This window comes from Dipodomys merriami, unplaced genomic scaffold, assembly GCF_024711535.1.
Source record: "Dipodomys merriami isolate MVZ:Mamm:240054 unplaced genomic scaffold, mDipMer1.0.p SCAF_2, whole genome shotgun sequence".
NCBI lineage: Eukaryota > Metazoa > Chordata > Mammalia > Rodentia > Heteromyidae > Dipodomys > Dipodomys merriami.
The window spans coordinates 15,583,197-15,602,407 of NW_027203381.1; the positions used below are offsets into that span (position 1 = coordinate 15,583,197).

General features: G+C 35.3%; 1 protein-coding gene across 2 annotated transcripts in view; it reads right to left on the reverse strand.

Moving 5' to 3' along the window:
* Positions 1 to 19,211, reverse strand: part of Dcc (DCC netrin 1 receptor) — a 1,013,564-nt gene that overhangs the window by 176,442 nt on the left and 817,911 nt on the right. For both annotated transcript variants that reach the window (XM_070029124.1, XM_070029123.1), the window contains exons 13-14: positions 14,544 to 14,685; positions 3,521 to 3,631 (exon numbers count right to left, since the gene is read on the reverse strand). In XM_070029124.1, the coding sequence (XP_069885225.1) occupies positions 3,521 to 3,631; positions 14,544 to 14,685 (253 nt within the window). The remainder of the gene's footprint in view (positions 1 to 3,520; positions 3,632 to 14,543; positions 14,686 to 19,211) is intronic.

The following is a 19,211-nucleotide window of genomic DNA, read 5'->3' on the forward strand; positions in this document are numbered from 1 at the left end:
CATGGAATAACCCGTTTTCACTATATTTGATGTTGGTATACTTTGTGGAGGGGAAAGGAAAAAACAAATTGCTTAAATAGGGATACAGGTAGACCCATTGCAACAATGAGATGTACAAGACGTTATGTCAAAAACGAACTTTACAACTTTGGCTTGGGGGGGGGGAGGAGGAGATGGGAAGGGGAAACAAAGGAGGAGCCAACAATGCTTGATAAGAAATGTACTCATTACCTTGCTCATGTAATTGTAACCCCTCTGTACAGTATTTTCACAGTAAAAATAATTAAAAATTTTTAAAAACAATTTAAAAAAGAAAAAATAAATAATACTCCTAATGGAATGCTGTTCAAAGACTATGTACTGTCTCACATATATCTCATAATTCTACTTGTCTGAACACTTTTTCCTAAAATTTCTTGTGTGCATACTACTTGTTTTCATCAAAGATTTCATAGTCAGAACAGCCATTATCTGTCTACATATTCATAGAACTTACTATTTTCTTATTTGAACCTCCCATGACTCAGTACACTCTAGGTCCTTAATTTTGTTCCCACATAATGTATTTCAAATAAGGGAAATGCAAGCAGGAATGCTTCCTGTAGAAAGGAGATGCCCTTAGAGCAAGATCATGGGAAAATTCAATCAAATCTAAATCAAGCACTTAATACAACTGCAACTGATGGGCACAGCATGCATATTCTTCCTTATAAGAGTTGTATGAAATGGATGAAGAAGGCGGCATGGATATGAATAAGCAAGAAGTTAAAGAGAAATTCTGTAGCATTTAAAACAATGATTTTTGTATTTTGGTTCCACTTAGATTGTGACTCAGTCAGGAGAAAGAGTCCATAAGTCAAGTGTGGAATCCTATTCTTTCAGGATATTTTATAGGAACTCCAGCGCCTCTGCTCCATTTATTTTCAGTCTTTCCAGTAAGAGATATAGCCCCTGAGATTTGGGTAAAAGATATGACCTCATTTCTTAGAATTGTTGGCCTTAAATCACTGACTTTTGTCATCAGGCCAGTGCTGTGGGATTGGGGGAGGCTTTGCTCTGATCACCTGAACTATACCTCAACTCACAGAACCCAGACTTCAGTCTAGTTCTGTGGCTCCACATTATCTTGATCAAACTGAAGAAATGGGTTAGTTTAATTACCCTTCTTGAACTAATAATGTAGGCTCCGTAAAGGTGGATGGGAGGAAAAAGCCCGGATACATACACTTCAAATATTATTTCTCAAGTAAAATGAGAAAAATCAAATAGGTTTAGATCTTCTCTTAACCATTCTTCCATTCTGTACCAAAACTGAGATGATTTTAGATTTGACTTCACTGGCCTCTTGGCCATCCTCAAGCATCATATGGGCTCTGGTCTCAGGAACTCTGACCTGGTTGATCTTTCTGTCCAGGTGGCTCTTGTCTGCCTTGATCATCTGCCTTTAACTACACTCCTCTGAGCTCTGTTCTACCTCATCAAAGAGATCTACTCTTCCCTCCACCAAAGAATATTCCCAAATATTCTGTATTCCCTCTACCATGCTTTATTTTTCATTAGAATATTTAATACTAGCAGTTGCTATATAATCTATAATCCTTAAGAGTAGGGACTTTGCTGATTACTTTCTCCCTAATACCTAAATTAATGCCTGGAATATATAGGCTTGTAACAACAATTACTTTGAGTAGAAACATACATCTGTGAATACTCCCCAGACTATAGGTGAAGACATTTTTTGTGACTGGGACATGGAGTCCATTATAACCTAAGACAACTCAACATCTCTCAAATACTCTCTCATACTACTCTACATCTCTCATATTACATATAGTATTGAACTAACTGACTTGCCTGGGCTTGCCTACTGCTAATATATGTTTATGCTTTAATCACTTCAAAATGCAAGTTTAATGATCACAATTTTTTCTGTAGAATAAATACGCTATTATCTGAAGGACTTTCTAAAAGCAATGTTCAAAATCAGGTCCAAATTTGGTCTTGCCGATTTAGAATTTGCCTGTGTTTAAATGCAGTCATGAAATACGTTTTTATTTCAAATTTTCATCAGTTTCCTAACAGTGCTATTGCCCTACTTCCAACTGGATTTATATCACTCTATTCTTTGTATTGTCAATTTCTAATGGATACTTTTCCATAGCTGATTCTATCTATCTATCTATCTATCTATCTATCTATCTATCTATCTATCTATCTATCTATCTATCTATCTACCTTCCTACCTACCTACCTACTTACCTACCTGCCTGTCTATCCATTCATCTCTCTATCAACTCATTCATTCATCTATCCACCCATGATATATTGGACCATACCATATTAAAAATATTTGATTAGATTTGTACTATCATAATTGTCATTCCCTGTGCTTTCACCTAAAGTGCCTTTGATCAATGAGTTTCAAGATTCTGTTCAGATTCAACTGAATAATATATGAATTTTATATTAATATTGCTATATCATCCACAACTGATGTCTCAAGGTAACTATTGAGTAAGCGAATAAAGTACATTGTCCTTTAACCATACTCTCAAATATACATATTGGTAAATTAGCATATAAGAAATACTTACTGATATTTTATTTAAAAAAATGTAAAAGCCAGAGAAAATAAAGTAGTATATTTTAGGCTTATTGTCAGAAAGTGCATCAACTGCAAAGAAAATGCTAGCAAACAATTATATTAAACAAAGTGAACCAAAAAAAAAAATCTAAGTTCAGCTTAGGTTGAAAGAGCTCAAATAGTACAATTCCTTAGAAAGGCTAAGTCCAGCAACACAGTAAGTACCAGGAAATGGGTACTTGCAAGAAGGGAGGGCGGGGCCAAGGGGAGAGGTAGAAGAATGAAGGGGGGAAGGGGAGAGAATGCAGGTAATGTGATGTTAGGAAAATGAACCCTTAGATATGTATTTTAATGATTTTTTCTTTCATGCAGGTGTTTCTAACGCATTTATAAGATTATTTCTTTGTTGCTTTGTATGTCCCTCCCCCACAGTATAACCCCTGCTTTCACTATATTTGACGTCAGTATAACTTGTGTAGGAGATGGGGAAAAACAAGTCGTTTAAGGATTCAGGTGGACCTGTTGCAACAATGAGAAGTACAAATTGTCATGTCAAAAACGAGCTCTACAATGTCGGTGGGGGGGGAGGGGGGAAGGACTGGGTGGGGGGGAGGGGGGAGGCTGGGAAGGGAGGTGAAGGGTAAACAAAGGAGGAGGCCGCAATGCTTGGTAAGAAATGTACGCATTATCCTGCCCATGTAATTGTAGCCCCTCTGTACAGTATGTTCTCAAATAAAATAAAATATTAAAAAAAAGAATTCATTGTCTATACACAGAATTGAGAAACATAAGAGAAGAGGTTCTTCGACATGTTTTGTATCTGAACATACAATACATATCCCCAGGTTGAAATTCATAAAGGTTTGTACAGAACCACAGAAAGAGAGGAACGAAAGAAGGCAGAATGGAGAATGGTAATTCAGAGCGAGGTCTTACCATCCAGGTCGTTCTCGGGGGTCTCTCCTGTATACCAGCTGGAAGCAGGTCCAGTACCATTGACTGTCATGGCGGACACTTGGAAACTGTACTGACTGCCTTTTTCCAGTCCTGTCAGAGCATTTTCCATCAAAGAAATAAAAAGTTAGTGAACAACAAAAATCTCCAACTGGGTTTCAAAAGTTTTAGCAAAATTTTAACCACACTTGACATGCTGTACATTGTTTGTGATCCTTGTGGTAATTATTGTTATTTTGACTAAAAGAGCCGACTATCACAGCAAGAAATCAAATTATGTTTCATATATCCTCACGTATTTTTCTTCAGTTTTATAAAAATGTACCATTGAAAATAGCCTCAGGGCAGATGCAGACTATAAAATATGAACGATGAAGAAATAATCAAAAATAGCAAGAGTCATTTTTCCTCACTGCTCAGAGAATCCCCGACTATAAATCAAAAACAGTCAATCTGAAAATTTATGTCTCCATCATTCATTCAAGGTCAGCGGTTTTGTTTACTTTGAGCCAAGAAAGAAGAATCCAGAGCCATGGCGTTTCAGCAGAATGCCAGCAGGCTTTTGTCTCTAGAGACCATCTTTCCTGCAAACATTGCTTTGCATGAGCCTCCACCTTAGGACTTGAAGGAAATTAATCTTTTGTATCATTTGGAAACATTAGATTATGCAAGTAAAAACAACACAACACTGATTTTATAGTGCATAGGTAGAATAGACCCCCATGGATCATTAGCCTTGTATGCATTTGTTTTGGCTGCAGATAACTTTTATGTTGTATCCCAAAGAGCTTATTATAAAACAATTAGTGTTGGTTGCTTTGTTGTGAGTGGTTCTTCCAAAACTCATGTTGAAATTCTTTCCAGTATAATGGTATTAAGGGATCTTTCAACATATGACTAGAGCAAAAGGGCTTTGCCCTCATGAATTGAGTGCCATGATGTTGGCAGTGGCTTAGTTATTAGGAGAGAGTTACTGACGAAACAACAAGATGAGCTGGGTCCAATGTTCTTTTTGCCTTGGACACCTTTCTTCTTGGATGACCCTCATCAGAGGCTGGCTCCAAAGATTTCTATTTCCTTCCATAAACTTCCTAGCCTTCAGAATCACGAGCCAAATAATCTAGTGTTTATGAACTACCCAGACTGTGCAATTCTGTTATTGAGCAGAAAATAAACAGAAGATATTGGGAACCCTGCATAAGTTGCCAAATCCTTAAACCCCAAGGTGTTGAATAATCCTAATAAAGATAAATGTGTAGTCTGTTTAATTTTGCTCTCATTTCCTTATCAATATTAGTTACAAAGAATGACACAGAAATGAAACAAATTACTGGGGAAATAATACTTATAGCATATACCAAGATACATATTATAAACATTTTGAACATGAAGAAAAGTACTTTATACTAAGTAGGAATCTAAGTCACTACTAACAGGAAGTAATGTTTAAAGTGACGGAAGGATTTGGTAATACTGAAGGATAGCTTCTATGCTTACATAGCCCACTATTAGCAAAAACAACTCAATAAGTTCTCCCAAATTATTGTTTTCATTAAAGAAAAAGTTTGTGCTCTAGAGAATCTTATTTGTAAAGTAGACCAGAAACTCCATGCACTGAAAATATTGGTGCTCTTGTTGTCATTGTTTTGGTTGGTATTTTAGTTGTGCATCCATAAGCTCACAGGTATTCTACATACATGAAAGAAGTTCACACAGAGCACACCAAAAAAAAAAAAAGTAACATAGATTAGTGACAGCAGTATTTTTCCCTAATTTTTCTTTTCTTTTCTTTTCTGTTTTTTTTTTTTTTAAATCAGTTCTGGGACTTGAGCTGAGGACCAGGAGCAGTAGTGTTTTTACATAAAGAAAATGTTATGTTGACATAAAACATTAAACATCATCCAAATCTCAAAGGGACATTTTAAGAACTTAAGGATTTTGTCTTTCCCTCAAGTAGGTTTTATTCATTCCCATTAGATTACATGATATTGAGCTGACATTTAATTACTTTCTACACTTTCATATGCACTAATTACTCAGATTGGGGGATTATAGGCCTATGCTAGGAAATTGAAAACAATTAATAGCCAGGAGCCAGTGGTTCATTCATGCCTGTAATCCTAACTACTCGGGAGGCTAAGATCTGAGGATCATGTTTCAAGCCAGGGCAGGAAAGTCTATGAGATTATCTGCACTGGAAGTGGAGCTGTGACTCAAGTGGTAGAGCACTCACCTTGAGCAAAAGAAGCTCAGGGATAGTACTCTGGGCCTGAGTTCTAGTCCAGACTGGCGCACACACACACACACACACACACACACACACACACACACACACACACACACACACACACACACACACACACACACACACACACACACACACACACACACACACACACACACACACACACCTTGAACCAGTTAATGGAGAACTTAGGGTAGAAACATTCACCTCACCGTTGCATTCACTTCACCATTGCATCATATGAATTGCATACTGGTTTTGAAATGTTTAATGTAGTCTTTTATGTTAGACCTATATTAATTTCATTTTTATTCAAAATGGGTAGACTATGATGTCAATTCTTTTTGCAATGACTGAACTGTAAGGCTGTTAGTGACAATTTGGCCGCTCTACAGAATCTAGATATTTAGTTACTAGTCAAGATGGTGACAGGGCAGGTATTTTATAGTAGGGACTCAAGTTCATTCACAGACAGTGTCAGGGATACTGCGGTGGGCCAGATCCAGTAAAGTGGAAAGTTTTAAGTCCATAGTGGAGGCACCTGCTCCTCTGTGTCCCATCCACCCTGGGAGATGCCAGCCTGTGCCTTAACCTAATTCTTGATTCTAACTCTCCTCCCTCTTTCTCCCTCCCTCTCCCCTCTCTCTTTGTCTCGCCTCTTTCTGATCTAACCATGGCTGATATTTTAACACATGCAATATTTCTGTGATATGAATGAAAAATTTTAATGTCAAATTCTATTTTCTCCACCCATTTAACATTGAATCAAGTTGTTTACAGAAACTACCATTTGTAATATCATTTATTTAAATTCTTATGCACATTTCTCCTGTTAATATTTGCTATGTTTGGATTAAGTTCAGGATATGACAGCCAGTAATTTAGCTTTGAGTTAAACACAGAAGCTCTTAATAACTTGAGCTTAACAATACACAGAAGTTTAGAGACAATCTACTATCTCATGCTTATCTTCCCAGTGGAGTCTTAGCTGGCTTACCATATGTAATGGGGGCAGGGAGCTCTTCATATCTTCGTATCTTCTCTATCATATTGGATGTGAAGTTTGAGCTCCATATTGTGACCTATATCACCCTGAATATTCTACTAAATTTCTTTTAACTATTATAGTTTATTTATTTAATTAAGGATTTTTTTGATGCTGATCCTGAGATTTGAACTCAGAGCACAGGCATTTTTCTTGAGCATTTTTGTTCAAGGCTAGTGTTCTACCACTTGAGCCACAGATCTACTTCTGGCTTTTTGGTTGTTAATTGGAGATAAGTATCTCACAGATTTTCCTGCCTGGGCTGGGTTTCATACTCTAATCCTCAGATTGCAGCCTCCTGAGTAGCTATGATTATAAGCCTGAGCCACTGCTGCCCACCTACGATGCATTTCTTTTAATATAAACCTTTATTTTGTATTTTATTCTGTTGTACGTCTCAGGCATAGAACTTCTTTTTCTATGAACATATAGAAATCCCAGATTATATATAAAAAAGTTAAAATCTGAATATAGAATCTCCCACTAGTAAAGGACATCTTAAATAATGTCAAGTAAAATGACCTACACAATGCTAGATAGCCCACAAAGTGAACTGTAATTAAATCAAGGAATCAAGAATGCCCTTAGAAAGAGAAAACAATGGGAGGAAGCCATTTACAAAATGTTTAATATTTAGAAATGTTCTTAGATTTCACTTTACCACATCATTACATAGAGATAGTTCCTAGGCTTTATCCAGGGGGAATCTTCCAAAAACAATCAAATTTATCTCTGGATTCCAAATTCATGGTCTTCCCAACCAATCCTTCCTCAGTTGAATTAGATCTGTGACTTTTTCCTCTGTCTAGGTAAGTATCACACACTGTGATAAGCAGAACCAGGCATTTTGGCTTTTCAGAGAGGCAATTGGGACACCACCTTCAGAACTGTAGACTGAAGATATCTCCACTTCGATTTTTCCCTAGCAGGGAAGTCTTAGATGTTCTCAAAGCTCTTTTTATCTCGATTTCGCATGTGAAGTGATTATTTAGCACTGCACACTTCCACCTTCTACTATTCTTGGGAAACCAAATGACATATCACTCACAAGTCATAAAATCAAGCATCAAATATATGCAGAGATAACAAACATCATTACAGTGATTGTGTGCAGTGATTTTTGTCATTAACTCTTCTGATATGTGCTGATTTGCTTACACAATATGAAGTTATTACCATTTTAGAGATGACACTAATAAAGCACAGACAAATTAGGTCATACATCTCCCCAGCCTAAGCTGGGCTCTAGAGACTCCGCTGTTCTCTTCACATGTGTAGTAGTCTAGGCTAGCTCTAAAGTGCAATATCAGCAACTGATATAAGGCACTATGGAAACACACAAGAAAAGCCAAGGCAAAAATACAAGAACTTATCTGAGAAATAACTAAAGCCAAAAAGGGCCAGAGACATAGTTGTAGAGTCTATAGCAAGTAGAAGGCCATGAGTTCAAACCCAAGTGTCACCAGAAATAAATAAGTAAATAAGTAAACAAATGAAATATTGTATAACTAATAATACTTTTTTGTTATAAAAATTCTTCTATTGAAACATTACCTCTGCCCAGACTATCCTTAATTCTAAGAAACTTTTAAGTTCTATAATTCTTTTACTCTCTAATTGTTAGATATGGCAAGAGATGGTATATTAGTTAAGCAACATTATTTCCTTTACTTTCCTAATGCTGAGAATGTTATAAAATTATGCTATCATTTCAATTTTTCAGTCCATAACATATCAATGCATGTTTATCTTTATGCTTATTCTATATTGTCCATAAAATATGACAATGCTTTTAAATTCATTTTCAAACAACCTTTACTGAAGAGCACTCAGAAATTAAAAACAGTACTTTAAATTTAGGTGACATATGTTCCTACAATAAAACTGATGGCAGGGATTTAAAATCCTCTTTATCATTCTGAATTACTATTTTTTTTATTATTGCAGATGCTTCATTATCCAGGTAGGTATGAACACATATAAAACAAAAGCCACCTGTGTAACAGAGGCTTATATAAAATCAGTTTGATTCCTTACAATTGGCTATTGATTATCATACACAAAAGCATTCAGGCCTTTATACATTTCTCACAGCCATATCAATATATCCTTGTATTTTACTGGAACTGGAAATGTAGGATCAAATTCTGTTCATTTTAAATTGCTATAAATCTATATAGAAATCAATTACTTCAATATAGTACAAAATGTAATGGTGACCAGGGAAAAAACTAAACCAATTGCCCAGCATGTAGTACTTGCTGAGTGCTAATGTTTTGTTTTTTAATTGTAATGATACTATACAGAAGAGTTACACTTACATGAGCAAGGTAATGAGTCCATTACCTATCAAGCATCGTTACCCCCTCCTTTGTTTCCCCTAACATCCCTTTCCTCTTCACCTCCCTAACTCCTTCACCCCCAAAGTTGTAAAGTTCATTTTCAGCATAGTGTCTTGAACATCTTGTTGTTTCAATGGGTCATCCTGTATCCTTATTTTAGCATTTTGTTATTTCCTTTCCCCTCCCCAAATTAGAAAAATGTATATACAAGATGCAGGACACCAGAATCAAATACAGTGAAAACAGGGGTTATACCATTGTAGAAGAACATACAAAAGAAACAAAAAAATCACAAAGAACATTATAAGTACATTAAAAAGCACAGCAAGAAAGATAAAATCTTTTGTGTCCTTATCTTGGGGATCATTTTGCTTAGCATCAGCTTATATGGTCATATGTCATTAGCTGTTTTTTTTTTTACCTCTCTGCTTGCCCAAACAATCACCAACAAGGCCATACTAAAGCGACCAGCACAACTATGTTTACTGCAGCATTACTCACCACAACTAAGATATGGAACCAATCCAGATGCCCCTCAGTAGATGAATGGACCAAGAAAATGTGGTGTATATGTATATATATACACACACATATATATACACATATATATGTATATATATACACATATATATACATATATATGTATATATACACAAATACATGTATATATATACACGTATATATACATATATATGTATATATACACAAATACATGTATATATATGTGTGTATATACGTATATACACATATATATGTGTATATATATATATATATATATATATATATATATATATTGGAATTCTATGCCTCCATCAGAAAGAATGACACTGCCCCATTTGTTAGGAAATGGAAAGACTTGGAAAAAATTATATTAAGTGAAGTAAGCTAGACCCAAAGAAACATTAAGTCCCATGGTTTCCTTTATCTGCAATAACTAATATATATCTAGGAGTGCTACTGTTTTTAAAAATATTTCCAAGATATCTAGAAATGTTAAAGATGTTTTAGAAGTCAAGTCCTGGAATAAAATAAAGACAGAAGCTTTGCCGAGCCACATTTTACAAAAAAAAAATTAAGAGTAGAACAATACTCATTAACTGTGTTCCTATGGCTTTTATTCTAATTGAAAAATATTATCTGTGACTTTTGCTATAATTATCTGGAATTGTTACAAATCCAGCTGCTTAGATTAAGTGTTCATCCCCAAATGCATTTTTTGTAACTCTTGAAATAAAGAAGCATGTGAGCATAAGTATCAAAGTTAAAAATTAGATTTTTACAAATTTACGGAGATGGGAATGAGCCTTTGCGAGCCATTTTAGGTAATAAGCTAATTAATTCACCCCATTTGGATGGAATGACATTGAGCAGAAGTAGTGATAGGTACCTCATGTTGATTAGATGCTCTAATTGTCCCATGTATTTTAGATGAATAATAATGTAGACTTGAGGGTTTCAAAAATTTTTAAATAAGTAAATTGTATTAGAGGCTTGTGATGCAACATGACTGTTGTTGAAGAACTAATAAAAGGAATCTGTTTTGAGGTAACTTGCATCTTACAAAAATCCACGGATAAGTGGAGCTTTAGAATATGACTGTACTTGGAATCAAGGTCTGCATGGAATTTGCTGGGGAATCTCAGGATCCACTCTTTATGGATTTAGGGTAGAGCCGATATCAAGGACCTGGGGCCCTTATGGAAAAGGAGAGGACAGGAAGCCATGTAGAGAGAAACATGGCACCAAGGTGGAGGTGGAGACTGGAGGAATGCTTCTGCAAGTGGAGTTAATACCATGGACTGTTAGCAACAGCCAGAGATGTTTCCTTAGAGCTTCCTGCCCTGTTAATGCCTTGTTTCTAGATTTCTGGCCTTCTGAACTGTGAAAATGTATTGATTCATTGTGCCAACTTAATAGTGAATACAGTGTAACAGTGAAAAGATTAATGCTTGTTCTTGTTCTCTCTCTCTCTCCCTCACATACACACACACAAATATTTTACCACTTAGTAATACGTTTTAAATATTTAAGATGGGATTTGACATAGCGTTACTGTATCAGTTTCAATAGGCAGAGTGTTTGATGATATTATTATAGCTGGGGTTTTTATTGGAAGTTTAGGTTTTAAAAAATTATTCACTCTAAAAATACTACTACCATAAGCATATATTTAGGTTAAAATATTACAAAAATACCATTTTTCCCTTTGTTAAATCCTAGAAGTTGGAAAACTGTATTGAATGTTTATGAATAAAAAGAAAATGAAAACACATGTCCAAATACATTTATATGTATATCTGTATAAAACATATATAATATAAACCTAATGTGTGTGTGTGTGTGTGTGTGTGTGTGTGTGTGTGTGTGTGTGTGTGTGTGTGTGTGTGTGTGTGTGTGTGTGTGTGTGTGTGTGTTTGGTCTTTTTAGAAAAGCAGTAGAAAATTCTGTCCCAAAATAGTATATGAGAGTTTGCACTTCAGCTTTCTAGGCTATGGTATTATCATTCATTTTTATCTTTTATTACTTTAATCAAAGAAAAATGCTTATTCATTTTAACTCGCATCTCTCTATTTACCAGTGGGATTGAACATTTCATCATATTTATTAGCTACTTATAGTTCTGTTAGTTGAAGATCCAGTCCTTAGTTTTTCTATTATAATGTTTACCCTTTACTCATTTTTAATCCTAGTTTATTTTATCCTTTTTAGTGGTTTTCATTTGAGGAAGGAAAATAATGACCATTTTAAGGCTTCAAATCTCTGTCAGAGAGAGAGAATAGAGGGAAACAGAGGCCTATTAAATTATCCTCAGCTTTATCCCTAATTCAATATTCTATTTTAGGAATTACATTAACTCATTTTTAGAACTGTTTTTAAAATGGATGATTTCACTCAAAGAAGCTACATGCTATACTAAGTACTCTAAACAGCATTTGTTGTTGTTGTTAGCGGTGGGGCTTGAATTTAACACCTAGGCACTGTCCCTGACCTCTTTCATTGAAGGCTAGCACTCCACCACTTTAAGCCACAGCTCTACTTCCAGTTTTCAGGTGGTTAATTTGAGATAGGAGTCTCAGGGATTTTCCTGACAGGACTGGCTTTGAACTGCAACCCTCAGAGTAACTAGGATTATAGGCGTGAGCCACCTGTGTCTGGCCTCTTCACTTTTTATCTTCTTCCTGTTATCCCAACAGGAAGAGGAAAACCATCTTAGGAGCTTGGCTTTTTAAAGCACTAATTATTAATTGATTAATTAATTTAGTATGTTGGTATTAGGGCTTGAATTTATAGTTTTGATCTCACTCATTTGGCTTTTTTGATCAAGACCACTGTTCTACCACTTGAATCATGCCTCTAGTTCCTTTTTGAAAGCTTTAAAAATACTATAGTACAATGATTTACTTTTCTTTTAGATTCAATAATACTATCCTAGGAGATTATTTTCTGGATTTAAAACAGGCAATTCAATTTTTAATTAATTTATCTTGGAGCACTCTCAACACCATGTTAAAATTTTATGGACAAAAAATCAGAATGAAAAAAATAGATTCCCCCTCCAAATAAACAACAAAAAAGCAACAAAACAACACACCCCACAGGTCCATCTGAAATATCAGATTACACATTGAGCAAGAGGTTTATAAAATCTGTATATAGGTGTATGTGACAATTATTATTCCCAAGTAATTTTTCCTGAGTATTTAGTCCTTTATTTCCTCTTTTGCAGCGATAGTTTATCCATCAGATATAGTAAGGTACATGAGTTAACAGTCTATTATTAGGAAGCCAGTGTGTGTGTCATCCCTGATTTGCCCAACTTCACCTTCTAATCACTGTCATGAGCCACTGCTGTGTTGTTTCCAACTCAAGTCTCCAGCCATACTTCCTGTAACTCATAGGATTGTAGAACTCTAAGTCTTCCTCTTACCAGGATCATGTGACCATTATATAAACTGATAATGAACAAGAGAGGATGCCACTTGCACACACTCGGTAGGCAGGGGCCTGCCTGAACTTCTACAGTAGCCAACTACATTTCAGTAGAATTTGACCAGTGATAAGAACAGTCACACACTCTTCCTCTTCAGCCATAGAGTGTAAAACCTAATATTTTCTGAGGCTTCTCAAAAGATACCCCAGGATATTTAGCAAGCTGGATATGGTCTTGAAAACTCAGAAGCTATACCACTCTTGTCTGATTCCCTTCTTCCCCTCTTTACTTTCCAGCTTGATCATTCAAAGTTTAATAGGTTCACCTTCAAAGGTGTGAGTATTGAGAGTATTGCCCAGGTCTGCTTTAGGGAAACTGAACTGATCTTATAATGGAAATTCCAACATTTAAGGAAACAAATATTAGTTACTTTGCAAAATATAAATATATATTATTTTCATAAAAGTTTGGCTCAGTTTCATAAAGAATTTTAATTGCGAGCTGGGAAAGTGGCTCAGTGGTAGAGTGCTTGCCCTGCATGCATGAGGCCCTGGGTTTGATTCCTCAGCACCACATAAGCAGAAAAAGCCAGAAATAGCACTGTGGCTCAAGTGGTAGAGTGCTAGCCTTGAGCTGAAGAGCTGAGGGACAGTGCCTAGGCCCAGAGTTCAGGTCCCATGACCGACAAAAAAAAAAAAAAAGAATTTTAATTGAGTTGTAATTTGACTAATATTTTGAGAGTAGACTGATTTCTATATTTATGGGTATTAGAACAATATCTTTCCATATCCTCAATCCATCATTTTTCACATTATCCTAAAACTGTTCATTGGGGTTAGGAGAAGTAAGTGAACTTAAACTTGAAGTCAGGATACTAGAGGATATTAGAAAGTTGTTATTTAAATAAGCACTAAAGCAGCATCAATCCTGGGAAAGCAATATAGACAGCATTTAATGTGTGATTCCTTTATGAAGATGGGGATTGAGACAAAAAATATGTAGCTAAAGCATTATAGAACATATGAAGTTAAAAATAGAAAGTTTAGCCTGGTTCTGGTGGCTCATGCCTGTAATCCTAGCTACTCAGAAGGCTGAGATCTTAGGATCACTGTTCAAGCCAGCCTGGGCAGAAAAGTCTGTGAGACTCTAATCTCCAATTAATCACCAGAAAACCAGAAGGGGCACTGTGGCTCAAGTGGTAGAGTGCTTGCCTTGAGCTGAAGAGCAGAGGGAAGGTGTCCAGGGCCAGAGTTCAAGCCCCATGACTGACAAAAAAATAAATAAATAAAAATAAAAATAGAAAGTTTATTATTGCTGATGCTAATAAATGTCATTTCCAGGAAAAAAAAACAAACAATGTTCCTATGAAGTGAGAATGTATTTCATCCTGGAAGCATTTAATTCATCAAAACCTTGCCAGACTGTGTTGTGCGAACACTCACCTGTAAACAGGTACCATAAGTTGTTTGGCTCCAGCGTTTCCACCTCACCCCTGCGGGTTGTCTTCCTGTGTCGAATTTTATAGCCGGTAATAAATCCATTTTGTGTTCCTGATGGAGGAGGAAGCCAGCTTACTTTGATACTCTGTAAAATAATAAACATAAATTAAGATACCTGGTGAGAAAGAGGGCAAGAAGACAGAGTCAAAGAAGGGGCCCAAAGACAAGTGTGAAGAAAGGAGAATTAAGAAATATTATGGATTTCCCTGCCAGAACCAGAATAAATCCATTCTTATCATAGAACAGCTCTTATTTATATCTGTCTTATTTTAAGAAATCATATACAATTTATAGGATTGATTGCATGCATTACTAACTCTTCCTTAAAACCCTTCTCAAAGGATGGCAAAACATTGCAAATGGGTCATCTAATGGACAAAGAGTTAGAACACAATTTGAGAGAGATAGAAGCAAGCCATGAATCAGAGGGAGGTTTGATGATTGAGGAAAAAGGAGAAGCTAAAATCTAAATATTTTTAATAAATATGAATTAAAAAACAAACCAAAAAAAAGACATGAATAATAATCATCACTTCCTACATAACTTGGAGGGTAAGAATGTGGCCTGGTATCACAAGGAGTTAAAGCTTAAAGCGGTATTAGGGGGATCTGGTAAACTCCAGGTTCCCAGCCAGGGAGCTGTCCTAGACAAACCTTGCTGACTGACTGGAGTAGCTGGAGCTTTGTGCTGTGAAAATCCTGCCCAGAGACAGACCACAGGCCTAGAAATACATAAGGGTTACTAGGTCAAGGATATGAGTCATTCATGTTTTCTTTTTCCACCCAATATCTAGAGCAATCAGATAGATGCTTTCCAGGATGAATCCTGTCAAGTCATCCAAATCCACAGGGAACAGACATTTCCTTAGAGAAAGCATTCACAACCTATCCTGGAACAGTGAGATCAGCACTTCATAAGCGCTATTTAGAAAGCATTTAGCATAAAAATTAGAGGAAAAAAAGTACACAAGAAAAGTAATGAGAATTGAAGGAAATTCTAGTAAGAAATATAAATGAAGTATAATATATAACTATATATTTCTCTTTCTTTCTATGTGTGCATGTACATAGGTGTTTATATGTACATACATATACACAAAAAGAAAATACCCTCAGTAGCACAAAAATACAAGATACTGAAATATTTTTTAAGTTTATAGGAGCTATAATTTGATTGTATAAATTACAAATTCAATAACTTTTTGAAAAGATATAGGAAAATAAGCTTTCTAAAATTTGATAGGGAAATATAAGGAATTGAGAAAAAGTTAATAAATTAAAGGTTTCCAACCTCTGCTAATATGACAAGTCAATTAAAAAAAAACAGGAAAAACTAGTAGGTAGAACACTAACAACTACAATAACAAAAATATCTTCCTTCTTCCTAATAAAATTCTTGCAGAATTGGGAGAATTTGCAAATTTGAGGCTCTTGTCTATAATGTTTCACATAATTAAAAAGAATTACATCTTTCTATCTCTCTCTCTGTATATATATACATATATATGTATATATATACATATATATGTATATATATACATATATACACGTATATATAATGGCAAAATATTAGAACTTGAGCTTGGGGGCAAATGTTTCCAGAATGATAAAAAAGTTCACATAAATTATAATCAGGAATAACAATGTATGCATCAGTTAACAGGTTCCTGACAAGGTGTTTTTATGTTTGTTTGCTTATTTATTTGTTTGGTGCTGGTCCCAGGTCTTGAACTCAGGGCCTGGGCACTATCTCTAAAGTTTCTTAAGTGAGTGGTTTACCTCTTGAGCCAAAGATCCATTTCTGGCTTTTGGTGGTTTTCTAGATGTAAGTGTCTATTGGACTTTCCTGTAGTCAGGTTGGCTTTGAACCCAGTTCCTCAAATCTCAGCCTTTTGAGTAGCTAGGATTATTTGGCTTCCAAACAAGTTTTAAAGTTAGGAAACAATGAAACAGGCTCTGTGCTGTTGCGTACACTTTTAATCTCAGCAGTTCAGGAGGCAGAGGAAGGAGATTCACTCTAGTTTACTTACACTTCCTGCAAAGAAGGCAAAGGAGAAGGAAACGTAGGAGGAGAGGAAGAGGAAGAAGGTCAGGGACATGAAAATAGAATCCTGTCAGAACTAGCTGTGAAACTGATGAGCTAAGAGATATGAGCAGGAGTGCTTGCTTATTGAGAAACTCCGGTGAAGTGCCAGAGAAACAGAAAAAAACTAAAAATGATCAACTCTCATGTTTTTAGGGAAGGGGAACTGGACAAGCAAAGGGCTCTTGATTTTTATTATATGTCTGTGGTGCTATTTAACTTTTTCAAATGTGCACATAATACCCATTAATGAGTGTAAAGGAGAATGTCAAAATCATGGACTTGATTTCTCAGTACAATCATCCCACAGCCTTTTGGACTTTTTCCAGTCACGTAGCAGAGTCACCAAAATAAGACAGGACTTTCCCTAATCTAATATAAAATAGACACTATCTACAAATAATCCAATAAATCTTTGGAAAAGAAGATAAATACCATCTAATGTTGCATATTACTTGCTAAGTACCTATTTAAAAAGATTTTTCTTTAGTGGTACTAGTGCTTTAACTCAAGGCCTTGAACTTCAAGTTTTAGCAAAAACTTGCAAATAATGAGGCTTAATAGTAGTACTGAAAATACGCAATTTATAAAATGCAAATATGCAAATTGTATTACTTAGCAAGTTAATTTTAACAATTTCAGTAATCTAATTGCATAAAATTGACCAGCTTATTTAAGTTTTTAGTGCATATTTGGAAAAGCATGGCACCACTGATGTAATTTATAAACATACATACATGCACATACACATATATGTATATCCATGAGTGTATCACTTTACATGTGAAAAATTAAACATTTCTTAATACTTTTTAGTCCTTTTTTTATAGAGTTGTTTTTTTCTTTTTGTCGGTCCTGGGCTTGAACTCTGGGCTTGGGCTTTTTAGTCCTTTGTAACCTATTATAGATCTGGCAAATGTCTATACATTCTCCATAAATTATAGTTTATACTCACAATGATTCTATGAATTGTTTTATTAATTAAAATTAAATTAATTTTTAAATTGTGTTCATACACAGTCATGAAAATTGGTCACACAGTGCTTGAGTAATCTAAAAATACGTAATTAGTAAGTGATAGAGGCACATTTTTGAGGTGCTATTGGTCCAAACCTGACATATATATGCATATATGTATATGCATATATATGCATTATTTCATATTGTCTCCCAAAGGAATTTTAAGATGTTGAGCACCTAATTTATTTAGTGATTGTTTATTCTTAATATGTTCTTGGCAACAATGAGATGTACAAGACGTTATGCTGGAAAAATGAGCTTTACAACTTTGGCCGGGGGTGGGGGGGAAGAGGGGAAAGTTGAGGGGGGGAGATGGGAAGGGATGGGAAGGAGAAACAAAGGAGGAGGCAATAATGCTTGATAAGAAATGTACTCATTACCTTGCCCACGTACTTGTAATCCCTCTGTATGGTATTTTCACAATAAAAAAATATGTACTTGGGATTAACAAAATATTCAAATCACAGTTCATTAACTCCTAACAGTCAAAATGAAATGAATCCAGTGTAAATGCTGAACCTTAGATCAAGAGGTAGAACCTTCTAAATTCCAGTAAAAGTTTTGTCATGGCTTTGCTGAGTTACCTCTGTGTTATAAATGACCTCACGCTCAAGGTATGTATTGCAAGGGGGAGAATAATTGTGCTTAGTATGGCTACCAAATGATTGTAAATCAGTTGACAATCTTAATTATACTAATGATTACATGAGTAATAGTTTGTGACAGGCTATAATTTTCCTTTATCATATTTCATGATTTCCAGTGATTGCATAAGTGATTCCCGCATAGCCAATGCCTTCCTGTCAATGACTAGTAGCAATTAATTAATAGAATCAATTATTCACTCTATGCTCCAGGAGGTGAGCCCCCTCAATGATTATTATTCATCTTTGGAAGTAGCTTTTTCTCATTTTTATTCATCCTCATCTGTGAGTAGAAGCTAAGTTTATGAACGTCTTTTATACTATCTCATCTATTTGCAAGGACTCCCTTCATCAAACGTTTTAGTCTTCTTTTGCAGATGATAACAGCTGGATACCTCAGATTACATTCTTTGGGGAAGGAAATGAAAGCACTCATCCATTTTCTTTTCTTAATAGTAGATCTTATTTCCTATATGAGACCTACGGCACCACTGCTTAGATGATCAGATTTCATTTCCATTTCCATACCACTAAAATCTCCACTTAGGAGAGCAGTCTTTTGAAGAAGCAACCTCACTTTTAAGGGCAAGCCTGGTAATGATTTTTATTAAAAGTACTTAACACATGGCCTTTGATTTTGAAAAAAAAATCAATTCTAGTAGCTATGAGTTAACTTTTGGACCTTTTATTACTTGTGAGGGAGAAATTAGTCTTTCACCTATCTTAAATAACAAATTAATATCACTTTTTTGTTCAGGTTAGGAAAAAAGGAAGAATCAATAATTTAACATCCTCAAAACCCTATTCTATTTCTTTAATAACCATAATCTGATTTATTTTTCCAAAAAAAATCACCAGAAATGC